Below are 13,490 nucleotides of genomic sequence, written 5' to 3'. Positions count from 1 at the left end.
GCTAGCTAGCTAGCAGCTAAAATCCATCCGCAGTCGGCAGTGTTTTAGCTACTTCTAAATCACTAATTCTCGCCTCCATGGCGACAAATAAAGTAAGTTTCTTACAAGTATCATCCCTGCAGGACGAGGAATAGCTAAATATGCTTCACTACACACCATAGCTCACCGGCGTCACCGCTAATGACGCCGTTCCTGAATGTAAACAAACGCCATGGGTGGATCTACACCTGACATCCACTGTAATGATACCAAGTACAAGAGCATATGTATGGTTACATTGATATTTTTTATTGTCACAAAACCTTTTTTCTTTTTTTTAGAATGTATATTATGTTTATAAACTCAGGAAATATGTACCTGGACACATGAGGACTTTGAATATGATCAATGAATCATCCTGTAACTACTTGGTATCGGATCGATACCTAAATTTGTGGTATCATCCAAAACTAATGTAAAGTATCAAACAACAGAAGAATAAATGATTATTACATTTTAACAGAAGTGTAGATAGAACATGTTAAAACAGAAAATAACCAGATATTAACAGTAAATTAACAAGTGGATTAATAATCAATGTTTACGGCTTGTCCTTCATAATTTTGACAAAATAATAGAATGATAAATGACACAATATGTTACTGCATATGTCAGCAGACTAATTAGGAGCCTTTGTTTGCTTATTTACTACTAAAAGACAAGTTGTCTTGTATGTTCACTATTTTATTTAAGGACAAAATTATTCTTTGATTGCAATACATACGCTTAATGTACCGTAAGAATTTTGGTTAAAATAAAGCCGATAATGCCATTTTTGTGGTACCCTTTATTTACAAAAGTATCGAAAAGTATGTAAGAAATACATTTTGATATTGGTACCAAAATTGGTATCGGGACAACCCTAATTGCAGCATAAAAAGGGGTTTACGACCCTCTTAATATTTTTTTTTATATTATTAGCGCCCTCTAGGTATGAAATGCCACCCATATAGTCACCGTTACAGTCGTTTTACCCAATATAGTAGCCTTGAGCCTCCAAGCATCATTGCTCTGGCCGTTGTCGGGGCTTACAGCTCGACCACTACATAGAAATTCTTGAGGGTTGCATCAAAGACAGCGCCAACATTAGCCGTGTCATTAGCATTCAATTTCAATAACCCTCTGGTAGGGCTGCAACAACTAATGGATTAAATCGATTATTAAAATAGTTGGCGATTAATTTAGTCATCGATTCGTTGGATCTATGCTATGCGCATGCACAGAGGCTACATTTTTTCTTTTCTTTTTTTTTTTTTAATAAACCTTTATTTATAGACTGCAACATTTACAAACAGCTGAGAAACAATAATCAAAATAAGTATGGTGCCAGTATGCTGTTTTTTTTCCAATAAAATACTGGAAAGGATAGAAATGTAGTTTGTCTCTTTTATCCGATTATTAATCGATTAATCGAAGTAATAATCGACAGATTAATCGATTGTCAAATTAGTTGTTAGTTGCAGCCCTCCCCTCTGGGGACATTTGATTTTGAGTATCTTCAAAGCCAAGCAAGATATGAAAATCCTGAAGTTTTTGAAGGGCGGAAAAACCTTTTGGATTCATATTTCTTTTACTTTTTTACTTTTTTTGCTGAAATTTTGTCAGTGAACTTCAGTTCTTAACAAAAATATCCAACGTGTATTGTATTTATTTATTTTTTTACATTTTGACACTTTTGAAGGCCTTTTGATTAGATAATGTCAGGTTAAAATTATTTGAATAAATATTGTTATGCAAACTTATACTAATTGAAAACGGTTACATCATTTGATCTAAAGGCCTTTAAGGGGTTAAAATTTGTAAAAATGTTTTGTATTTTTGGTTAGGTCTTAAATTAAATGAAATTTTAATAAAGTCCAAAATGTTTCTATGCCCTTTGAAAAATTGACTTACATGTACTGTTTTGCTTTGGGGTATTGTCTAATCACTGCCAGTTAGAGATGGGTACCGAATCGGTACTTTTTGGAAACCAACTGAATCCCAATTCACATAAAATCCAACGGTGTCATGTTTCGGTACCTGGGTTGTGCGTGACGTCACACCTGGTTGCACTTCGTCACTTGGCGTTTACTCCAGCAGCACTGAGAGCGGACTCAGCCAAATTACCTCTAGGTAATGTTGCAAATTTCAATGCCAACAAAGAAATTAACTAAAAAAAATGCTCCAACAAAAGTAAAGTAAGGCTCCACTTTTCCAGAACTGTGCTTGTGTGATGCTTTGGCTTTACTATTGATATGCTACTGATTAGCATAAGCGACTTTGCATGGCGATTTCAACATTTCCAAACTACAACTAAGATGCACATTACAATCAAACAGCTGGCGTGTAATAAGTACAACACTTACAGTATTAACACTTTTTAGGGCGCAACAAAAACACACCATTAAATGTACACTCAGAAATGTTATAAGAATAAAACAAGATATAACAACTGGACAACAGTTATAATAATCAGCTCATTCCTAAATGTTGCAATAAAAATTTATATTTTATCGTCAAAATAAATAATTATTAACGCACAAAAAAGTATAGAAAACTGGTACGGTTGAGTACCGGGAATCGGTACCGTATTGATTCAAATGTAAACGGTACTCATCCCTATTGCCAGTGTTTTGTACATCTGTGAAATAATAAGACATTATCATTTTTCAATGTAACTTGAAAAAAAGAAATGTTTTTAGGAAAAAAACATGTATAATGGAGTAACACAACTAAAATGATGGCCAAAATACAGCAACAGTGTACTGAAAGGACAAAAAAGCCAGCCTTTGTCCCTTGGTTAATTTTTTTCTAACACAAAACATACTGCCGTCTACACAATTCAGAAATAGCATCTCAAATACAATATCGTCATCTGAAAAAAACAATATTAAAAGAAAATTAACTGTTATTACCATATGTAATTATACCCACATTTACTCACAATAATAAACCCATTCATAATGTATTCAAATGTAGTTTGTATAAATACATTACAACCTTCAGATATTTTACATTTCCTCATATTTTTTATACCTATCATTTATCCATCTACCATTGAGTGGCATGAGTTGCCGAATGACATCGCCCACGTCAAAAGCTCACTAATGTGGAGATGTTATTGATGAGGCAGGGGTCAAAGATCAAGTGCATCGACACTTCTACACATGAAAATCATGCACGTAAACAACGGCTCCATCTTCTTCCCCTTGGTAAATATCTATTTTAATCACCACAACATATTAGACAATAAGTCAAGTACTGTACTGTTATACATTTAAGACTAACTTAAGGCCAGACATATGTGAACTTTGATTTTTAAAAATATATAGTGATAGAGTAAAGCTTCAAAATTGGAAGCGCCATTTGGCAAGGGACTTCTGGTTAATGCTGCTGCGACAGTGATTCGTTGCATCGTTGCTGGTCGATCAGATGGCATAAAAACAAAAGTTGTTTGAGCTCGTTTCTGTAACACGGCTGATGTTTCCTCTCTCATCTCTTCTCTCAGGGCGCAGCTCCTGTCGGCCTGCATCCCAAACCTGTTCAAGTGTTGCACGGCCACACGGACGAGGTGGTCAGCGTCAGTATCAGTACAGAGCTGGACATGGCCGTGTCCGGATCACGGGTGAGAGTAAAGACACTCGTTTAGGTTGAACATGTTAATCACTACATTAAGGTCCTGATCTACTAAAGGTTTGCGTATACTAAAACATGTGCAAACTTGATAGCGCACAAAGCTGATCTACGAAACTTGTGCGAAGAGGATTGCGTCTCCTTAGTGAGTGTTTCTTAACCATAAGGCGGGTTGCCATTGTTGGGTCGCCAGCGCCCCCTAGAAGGCCGTCAAAAGTACCAGTTTCTCAGCTGTTGGGCGCACCGGTACTCAGTTGTAATACACTTTTCCACCACTTGTGGCAGTAATGACAATAACAAACAAACAGAAGAAGTCTGAAACTAAAGTCATAGAGACGTTTCTTCAGCGCAAAAAATATGACTAAAGTATTTAATTTTATTAACAATTTTGTTTAGAAACATAATCATTATCAATTTTACTTATTTTAGCACAACAAATGTATGTAAATGTATTTTTCATCAGTATTTTGTTAGTCCCTTCTTATGCAGTATAAGTACTTTGGTTAGTATTCTTCTAATCAGCCTGACATAAGCCCAAAGTTTATGTGTTAAATAAATAATGCTATTTGTGATTAGCACATGATTTCATATCATTTGACAGGGTAGTAAACTGTAAGTAGGTTAGATATAAATATTGAATGTGATTAAAATCAAGAGTAAGATAATTCAGTGTTAATATTTGAGTTGGGGCCTGAGGTCAAAAAAGAGAGGAGAATAAGGAGTTAGCTTAGTCATTTAGCGTGGTCTTCATGAATATGCCAAATATGTGCCGATCATCAGATTGCTCACAATACTGGGAGGAGCAAATGTAATTATTTTGCGCACACAGTGGGATTTATCAAGGCTGAAATTGTTCTGCGGCCGCTGTTTTGCGTTCATAGTTCGTACGTCGAGAAAGGCCGTGCAAACTGGCTGTAAGAAAGGCGTTGATCACGCTATGTATGCTTGTCAATATTTATGGACTGTCATACGTAAAAATATTAGACACATCATCTATTCAGCAATATCATTTTATAATTTTATAGCTGCTGGATGACTTTAAGGGCTGATTAAAACAAATACAACTGATGCGTTTTGTGTCTGCTGGCGTTCATATTTTTCATTTTAGAAAATATATTATTAACCTATGGAAAAAAACTTCTTGCTAAATGCATTTTCTTCTGTCTGGAACATTCCAGGGTGGTAAGAAAGTGGATTCCATTGTAGATGCACTGCAGGTCTGCGTCTAAAATGCCCATCAAAAGTGGTACATGTCTGTTGCATGTTTCAAAACAAGACAAAACACCAAAGTTAGGAGCATGATAACATGAATGGGCAGTAAATGAGTGTCCCCATGGTTGAAAGCTGCGTAGTACACGCAAAAACCTCATGTAAATAGGGTGGTCTTTACCAGTTATCAATTACACATGCAGTCTTAGTAAATCGCACGCATAGTACACACAGTTTTATGGTTTGCATGCTGTTCAGCGTAAGGTATCTTAGTAGATCAGGCCCAAAATGGTGTTTATTTGAAAAATGTGCGAGGGCACCAACCCCTTGTTTTGAAGCTGGGGAACCTCGACCCACTAAGTGCTCTCGTTCTCCTTCTGCGTGCATCAGAACGGGGTTGTGATCATCCACACGGTGCGCAAAGGTCAGTATGTGCGTTGCTTGCGGCCGCCGTGCGACAGCTCCTTGCCGCTCTCCATCCTGCACCTGGCCGTGTCCTGGGAGGGCCACTTGCTGGTCCACACCTGCCTGGAGGGCAAGGCAACACTAAAGGTGCGGTGATAGCTAGTGTTCGCCCAAACATCGCAGACGGGAAATGAACTCCGTTGTCTTCCTGTTTCAGGATAAAAACGCCCTCCACCTTTACTCTGTGAATGGAAAACCACTTTGCCGGGAGCCTCTGAAGGAGCAGATGACTGACATGTGCGTCTCTGGGGAGTTTGTGGTCATTGGCAGCGAGGAGGGCTACCTGTCCATTAGAGACCTGTACAGGTAAACTCAAAACACGTGTTTATTGAAGTACATGTACAGTGGTATGTGTACTGTTTTTGGGGGAAAAAATTCCCTTCGGACCCAACGGATATACTGGAGAACAGGAGTGTTTTGATCATGGTTTTATGCTGCCAATTCCGATCATTTATTTGTTCAGTCGTCCATCATACCAAACAGTCCAGTTGCCCTGAGATGATCATCCATTTGGGAGATCGGCCGATATCTAATTTTTTTCACAATCAACGTTCCCTCTAAGGCACATGTGTCAAACTCAAGGCCCGGGGGCCAGATCTGGCCCGCCACATCATTGTATTTGGCCCGCGAAAGCCTGGGAAAAGTGTGTGTTAATAAAATACTTACATTTTTTTACTAAATGCAAATAATTATTTCGATTTTGACTGGAAAAAATGCGTACCTTCTAAACGTTATCTAATCATGGCAAATATTACATTATTATATAGTGTATTACAAAAATATGTTAGTAAAGATTTAACAGTTGAATATTTGCTTGTCACCTTTACGTATGATTTATCCATTAGTTTGTACATGAAAATCTAATAATCAAATGTATAGGCAATAATATGAGGTGAAAACTGGTATACATTTATATCCATCCATCCATCCATTTTCTACCGCTTGTATTAATGCTGTCAAATAATTGTTTCGTTTTTTTTTGATAATTAATCACAGGTTATTGCCCGCAAGCAATATTTTAATTAATTTAAAAAAAGTGGCCCTCTGAAAGCAGCCATTTCTGCGATGTGGCCCTCAATGAAAACGAGTTTGACACCCCTGCTCTAAGGTGCGCACCTGTGCAATTGCGCACTGCAAATGCGTCCACTGCGCACGGCAAATCTATGCCACGCACAAAATCAGATTAAAAAGTAAGCGCATAACAATTTTCAATGGAACTGACGACAAGCGGCCACAACAGAGAAAGGTTTTCGTCATCACTGTTCAATTATTGTAACGTCTGTCGAGACGCTTTCAGGAGGACATGAATTCCATCGATCACTTTATTGAGCAAAACTCTTTGTCGGCCATAAACACAAGTCCAAAAGCATTGTTAAAAAAAAGTTTCTATCTAGCAAAACTGGTCATTTTCTGCTGTACAAACCAAACCAAAATCAACTTTGCCATCTGTCAAATCAACAGCTCGCTCTTTCTCACCTGCACCAACACATGCACATAAGGGACTGAGCCAGTGATGCGTTTACAGCCGCACAAAAAGTCGGACAACTCCAACCCAACACATATTGTGTAATTCCAGGTCGTTACACTATGATTTACCAATCAAATGTGTGCTTATTTTACTGTCATTTATTAAGAACTTACTTTATAAATATTAATCATGAAATGCTTTTATTATATTAAAGAAATACTAATAAAAATATATTTTACAAACCGAAAGTTACAGGAATGTACACATGATCCCATGCTTACGTCTCATTGTGCCACATGTGAATTTTTTAATGGGAACTAAATGTGATATCTGAAAGGGATACAAATTATTTCCAAAGCAGGACCTCCACCCTGACATACAATACAATATTTGTTGTTATTGTCATTGTAAGTGGGGCAAAACACTTGTATTAGAAAATAATCTCATGGAAATGACTGCTGTCAGTTTATTATAATAAGAAAAAATGTAACTTGTTATTAAGTCAGGTTTGGGACAGGTGTGCTGCTGGTGGGGCCACAGTGTGCACGTCCGACGTCGCTCACATGTGCTCCACTGAATGCTCAAGGAGTTTTTGCGTTTGCTTATACACATGAAAAAATAGAGGGAACATTGTTCACAATTATTGTATAAACATGGAAAACAAAATTTAAATGATTTCCTTATTCTTTTTTATTACATTCCAGTTGTTTGAGCAAAAGAAAGTCAATAATACACAATACCTAAAAAAAGAAAAGCAAAAACTAATATATACATATAGTAAGGGGAATTATGGAAAAGTGGAATAAAAGATCAAACATGTGAAATGTTAGAAGAAAAAGTTGCAATGTTGACTCTAATAACACAAAACTTGCATGCAAGCTGTTTTATTTATTTTTTCTTTCATTCTTTTTCTTTTTTCATTGCTCAAAAAATAATAATGACTCAAAATCAATGTTGTTATGAATTATTGACCTATTCAAGGCTCCAATTACTTCACATCCAATGTTCCTCTTTGAAATATTTTTTGTGGAAAACATTGCATATTGTGTGTTTGCCGTATCAAAAAAACATTTTTTCTTTGACAAAAGGGCATAAAACAAACAAAAAACAACAACATGAAAAGATTATAAAAACGACCTAAAATCAACAGCTAGCTCTGAAGTTAATCTAAAGACTTCAGGGTTGGAAGTTTAAAAAAAAAAAAAAAACATTATTTTTAACACTTTTAATCATTTTAGTTTAGTTTTTTTTTTTTTTTAATCTGTCATTGCTCAAAAAATAATACTGAATTAAAATCAATGGTGTTTTGAATCATGAATTTATTACATCACATCAAATATTCCACTTTGAGAATATTGCTTATTTTGTGTGTTTGCCATAAAAACAGGGTTGTATTTGACAAAAAGGGCATAAAACCTTTAAAAAAATGTTTTGCTTTATAAAGATTTACTGTAAATATTGAATAATAATAAAAATAATGATATGTGCCCTATTTTGAAAAAAATTATGACTGAGGTATCATTGGGTCCTTGGGACCAAACATGAGGGGAGCCCTAAAGGTAAAAAAAAATAATGAAAAATATCAAAATGGCCCACACATGGTTTAATTTTTTAGTGTGCGGCCCTAAGTAAAAAAACAAAAAAAAAGTTTGGATATCCCAATTTTGAACTCTGTTAGCAGATAGCTTAGCGATTAGCATGGCTTCTCGTCTGCTCCTGCATTCTCTTACTCTGTGTGTAACATGTTTAGCCTCGTCTTTCATTGCTCCAGGGATAATATTACTTGTGAGACATGTCGTTTATTTGCGGCTCCACACTGTGTATAACATACACAGTTAGCTGCTAGCCCCTCTGTTAGCCGGGGTACCAAAAATGTGATAATGAGCATTCATCGGCATTGGCCAATCACATACTTTTTGAAGTAACAGATGAGGTGGTGTGTGATTTGAAGACATCTCACATGACATCTATGGCAGGTTATGTGGCGCAATCACGTGATCATTTCCTGTCTCTCAATTGGTCCTTTGTAGTCTGTCTCTGCGTGGGGAGCCAATGGCCATGCGGGTGCCCGTGCGCTGCGTGTCCGTCACCAAGGAGCAGAGTCACGTCCTGGCGGGCCTGCAGGACGGCAAGCTGATCATCGTGGGCGTGGGCAAGCCGGCCGAGGTAAAGAACTCTCTGAGGAACTACATCGCTCAGAGCCTGGAGGGATCGCCGCTCATGGCCTCCCCCTTGTTGGCTCCACTCCGAGCTCGCTCTCCAACGCGCCTGCTGCACCAGCGGGACCAGCTGGTGTTCAGCTCCACTTCTGTTATCCAGAAACCCTAGCAGCTCTCTTCAACCCTCATCAAAAGCTCCTTGTACTTGGACTCCTTAGGCGTTGACCTTTGATGCTTATTACCAAACGCAGTTTATAACTAGGGGTGTCCCAATTCGATTAATGACAACGGTCAAATATCAGCAAAAAAACAAGTAAAATCCCGATACAAGCAGTCCTGCACTGTTTACTTGTGCAAAGCTATTTTAGGCAATTATTTTTTACTCCTGGGCCCAAATTTAGAGAAAAAAATGTGTCTGGGGCCGGTATATCTATTTTTAGGACCACTAATACCAAACCTCACAATAATGTCTGATTGAATGCTAAAAACGTTATGACAGACTGCCTAAAAAAACGGAATGGAATTTTCCTTTTTATTACTGAATGAGACACCAAAAATGTACATGAAAATAAAGTATGTGGGATTTACAATATTAACTACGAACGATAAAACACGAAATATTGACAACATATGAACGTCACACCCCCTCTCGAAACACAACAAAATGCAACAAACACAACTAAATATGACCGCAAAGGGTAAGAAAAAAACACCTATTATCTGATACATCTGATATATCACTAAGCTTTAGGACTTTGTTGTAAAAATCTCCTTCCGCGTCTGTCCCTGACAACCGCATTTCAGGCTGTCACTCTGTGGAAACGCTCCCCACCCACACTGCTTGGTGCCTCGTCTGAGCTGCTGTGACTTAGATTATCATAGTAACTAATTAGATTACAATAGTAACTAGTATATCATGCAAAAGCACAGACTCCAACCATTGAAATACTTTGTATCGTTCAAGACATACGGTAATTTGAAAACATCACTGCACATTATAGTGGCGGCTACAGTTTCAATCTTAAAGATCTAAGAAAAATTATTTGGAAATGTCCGGCGGGCCAGATTGAAAAGCTTAACGGGTCGCATGCAACCCCTGGGCCTTAATTTGCCCAGATTTGTGCTAGGCTATAAACTACTAGGAGCTAGCAGCTACACATCAGCTAAGCACACAAGCTAGACATACGTAACAAGCAGGGAGGAGTGGGACAAAAATTTGGCCTTGGATTTTTTAGTCCAGACTGCGCCACGCATTCCCGGGAATTTTTTTACTATTTGACTCCTAACCCCAGTTTATTCCATATTTTGGATTACAGTAATTCCTCGTTTATTGCTATTAATTGGCTTCGGATTTGACCACAGTAAATGAATTTCCTGCTAAGTAGGAATTATTATTTATAAATAAAATATAATAGAGCATAAAAAAACCTGTTTACTGCACTGGGGTTTCATTACCGCCACACCTTGAAAATAAGTAGTTTTTTTTATACTTGAAAACAAATTCAAGTAATATATTGTAGCCCCCAGAAGATATTACACAAAGTCCAACGCTATTTTTAACTTTTAATACCAGTCTTTTGATAACAAACGGCACAATTCCAGCAGGTTTTACCTCCCGCGCAAACACTTTCGTCTCTGTGACTCCGCACTTCCCCGGACACACAACAACATTTCCGCATTCTCCGCCAAACACCTTTCAAGCACGAACGGTGTGTTTGCAAACATGGGAAAAACTGACGTCAAATTCAAACCACACAAACATAAAACATTAACATTAGCTGGTCGTTCCAGTAAGAATTGATACATATATGTAGCCTATTATTTGTGCACAATTGACAAGAGATGTACCGAAAACCACGCCGCCGAAACCGGGTGTAAACAAAACGCACGCCATTTTTTGGATCCTTGTCAGCATGTCTGTGATGTGGAGGTGATTTTTATATATCCCAGGACAGCCTTCTACAAAATGTGCAAATATGAAGAGGACAGTGGCGGGAGAGAAAGTCCAACTAGAGCAACAGCGCCAAGCAAGTGTGACGTCATGCTCGCTTTAGCCTCCATTGTCAGGGACATCAAGGGACAGACGGAAAGACTCTCTAAACACGTGTGCATTTTATAATAACACCCGAAGATTATGCTACATTTGTTGCTAGTTGTTTTTAATAAAAAACAAATTAAAAGTCTCTAAGCACTTGAAAAAATCTTAACAAAGTACATTGTACAATAAGCAGCAACAATTAAAAATAGGGCAAAACGATACAAAAAAAGAATGTTAATACTAATTAATAACATATTTGTTTTTAAATGTATTATTGCGTCGGACCAGTCTTCCTCTCAGGGAATAAAACACACTGGTCAATCCCAAGTTCTTTTGGATGACCTATATGTTGAGTAAGAAGGACCACCGAGACAGAATAGTACTTGGCCAAGTTTTACTAAAGCTTTAGGAGACCAGCCCAATGCGATAATAGCAGAATCAAGAAGCAGTCTGAAAATCAAACGGAAAGAGTCAGCTTCTTTAGTATGAAAACAGCCCCCTCCCGCCCAGAAAGAAATACAGCGTTATTGTTCTAAACTGAGGTAAAAAAGGGGAGTACATTATACTCCCAATACACATTCCAGCGCCTTCAAGGTAAAACACAGAGTTTACTAGCGGACATAAGATAAAGACCCAAAGTGTTCACATGGGAAAATATTAGCTGCTTTAAACATGACTATGGACTAAAAAAGAACACTTAAAAATATCTCACTCTCACAGTATTTATACATTTTATGAGCCTATTTAAAGAAAAAAATATCCATCCATTTTCTACCGCTTATCCCTTTCGGGGTCGCGGGGGGTGCTGGAGCCTATCTCAGTATCATCATAGCAAATTACTCTATGACATCATTGTGACCACGCACCCACCATATATTGTCAGTCTCGGAGAATCCTTGCTACCCTCTAAATATTGTTTTACATTGTGATAACCTTGCAGACATGAAATGCTCTCTTTACACTTCAATCCAATGTAGTAATGCTGCCTGACGCTGAGCCAATCAGTGGCCACGATAGTGAAAAACATGCTTTGCTTGGTTCGGTCTCACCGAGTGGCCAATACTATCGTAGTATTGATATTTTTAGTTCATTTAGACATGTTTATGCTTGAAAATTCTTAATTTATGTAAAAAAATTTGTAGAATATGCGATGTGGCGAAGCCGAGGGACGACTGTAATACAAATAAATCGTAAACATTTTGTTAGATAACTCCTTTTTAGTGAAAAATAACTATTGGCTGTGAACTTTACACAACTGATTTTACATTTGACACAGGCAGGGCGTCCATTCCGTCCTCTTGTTTCCACCATACCGCGGAGCAGGAAAGGGCTAGAAAATTCCAACCATCCATTTTCTAACGCTTGTCCCTTACAGGGTTGCGGGGGGTGCTGAAGCCTATCTAGAAAATAGTTTGCTGTCATATTTAACCTAGAGCGCTCCGTCATTTATTATTGACATTTTCTGTAGCATCCTGTCCCCGAGTTATCGCACAATTACCAAGTCAAGGCGCAGCAAAGAGTAAATGCAGGGATAAATAAATGGCCCGTTGTCCATCGGGAAAACTCTAGGTACTCCCTTCGTTGAACGTTATTGCTGTGTAAAACGCCACATTTGCCAAAATAAACAAATATAGTTGCATATCACTTACACATACAAAGTCTTAGAAAGTATCCAGTAACAAACGTGGACGCATCACTCAACTTAGCAGCTTAACTTCATGAATTACTGTGGCCACGAGGTGTCGTCAAAATTACCACTCCACTTCAACTTAAAGACAGTATAAGACGGTTAATGATACATAGTTTAAAAAAAAAATTGTTCTCTGTTTGACTCATTTCACTTGATCAAACCTTTTTCAAAATCCCACACTGCAATGTAGTACAAGTGTGTAATGATTCCTGCTGATATCACCAAGGCTCCAACATCGGTATTGTATCGGCACACCCCTAGTTATAACATCTGAGTGCATTTATTTTGGAGTAGCTACTTTCTAAAAATTCACCCTGATAATATTACACTGATTACACAGTATGGGTTTGAATCTTTCAAATTCCGATTCTCCGGGTGGCAATTCGATTCAGAATCGATTCTCGATTCAACACGAGTCCCGATTCAAGCTGATTCTCACAATCTATTATTTGGTGTAATGATTATAATGAAACTTTTTTTTAAAAGGTTACTTACACGAACATGTCCTAAAACGTCTTTTTTTTAAATGGATTATTCTATAGAGAAAAAAAAAAGTAAATTTTTGAAAATGATGAATGGATTTAGAAAATAGGAATGAATAGGAAATAGTGATTCGGATGTGAGTCGAGTTTTGGAAATAGTATTTCATTGTGCGACACGCTTTGCCCTTTTCATCTTTCCATACCAAAGTAGATTTTTCAAATGCTCGTAATCAAACATGGACATGCTATCGACTCATGGATCGTATCCTCTCCTTGTTTCTTTTGGCTTTACGCTTTCACACCCACTCTCACCCCCCTTCCTCCTTCC

General features: G+C 37.6%; 1 protein-coding gene across 2 annotated transcripts in view; it reads left to right on the top strand.

Annotated features, from left to right (window-relative positions):
* Positions 1–13,490, top strand: part of nbeal1 (neurobeachin-like 1) — a 100,870-nt gene that overhangs the window by 85,124 nt on the left and 2,256 nt on the right. The window contains exons 54-57 of one of the 2 annotated variants that reach the window (XM_061984939.1): positions 3,527–3,643; positions 5,251–5,412; positions 5,483–5,631; positions 8,824–8,959. In XM_061984939.1, the coding sequence (XP_061840923.1) occupies positions 3,527–3,643; positions 5,251–5,412; positions 5,483–5,631; positions 8,824–8,959 (564 nt within the window). Of the gene's footprint in view, positions 1–3,526; positions 3,644–5,250; positions 5,413–5,482; positions 5,632–8,823; positions 13,418–13,490 lie in introns of those variants that run through there. The other variant, XM_061984938.2, reaches the window with a different exon arrangement.

Source organism: Nerophis lumbriciformis, linkage group LG23 (genome assembly GCF_033978685.3).
Source record: "Nerophis lumbriciformis linkage group LG23, RoL_Nlum_v2.1, whole genome shotgun sequence".
NCBI lineage: Eukaryota > Metazoa > Chordata > Actinopteri > Syngnathiformes > Syngnathidae > Nerophis > Nerophis lumbriciformis.
The sequence above is the reverse complement of the archived record's forward strand: the minus strand, read 5'-3'. Positions and strand labels throughout refer to the sequence as shown.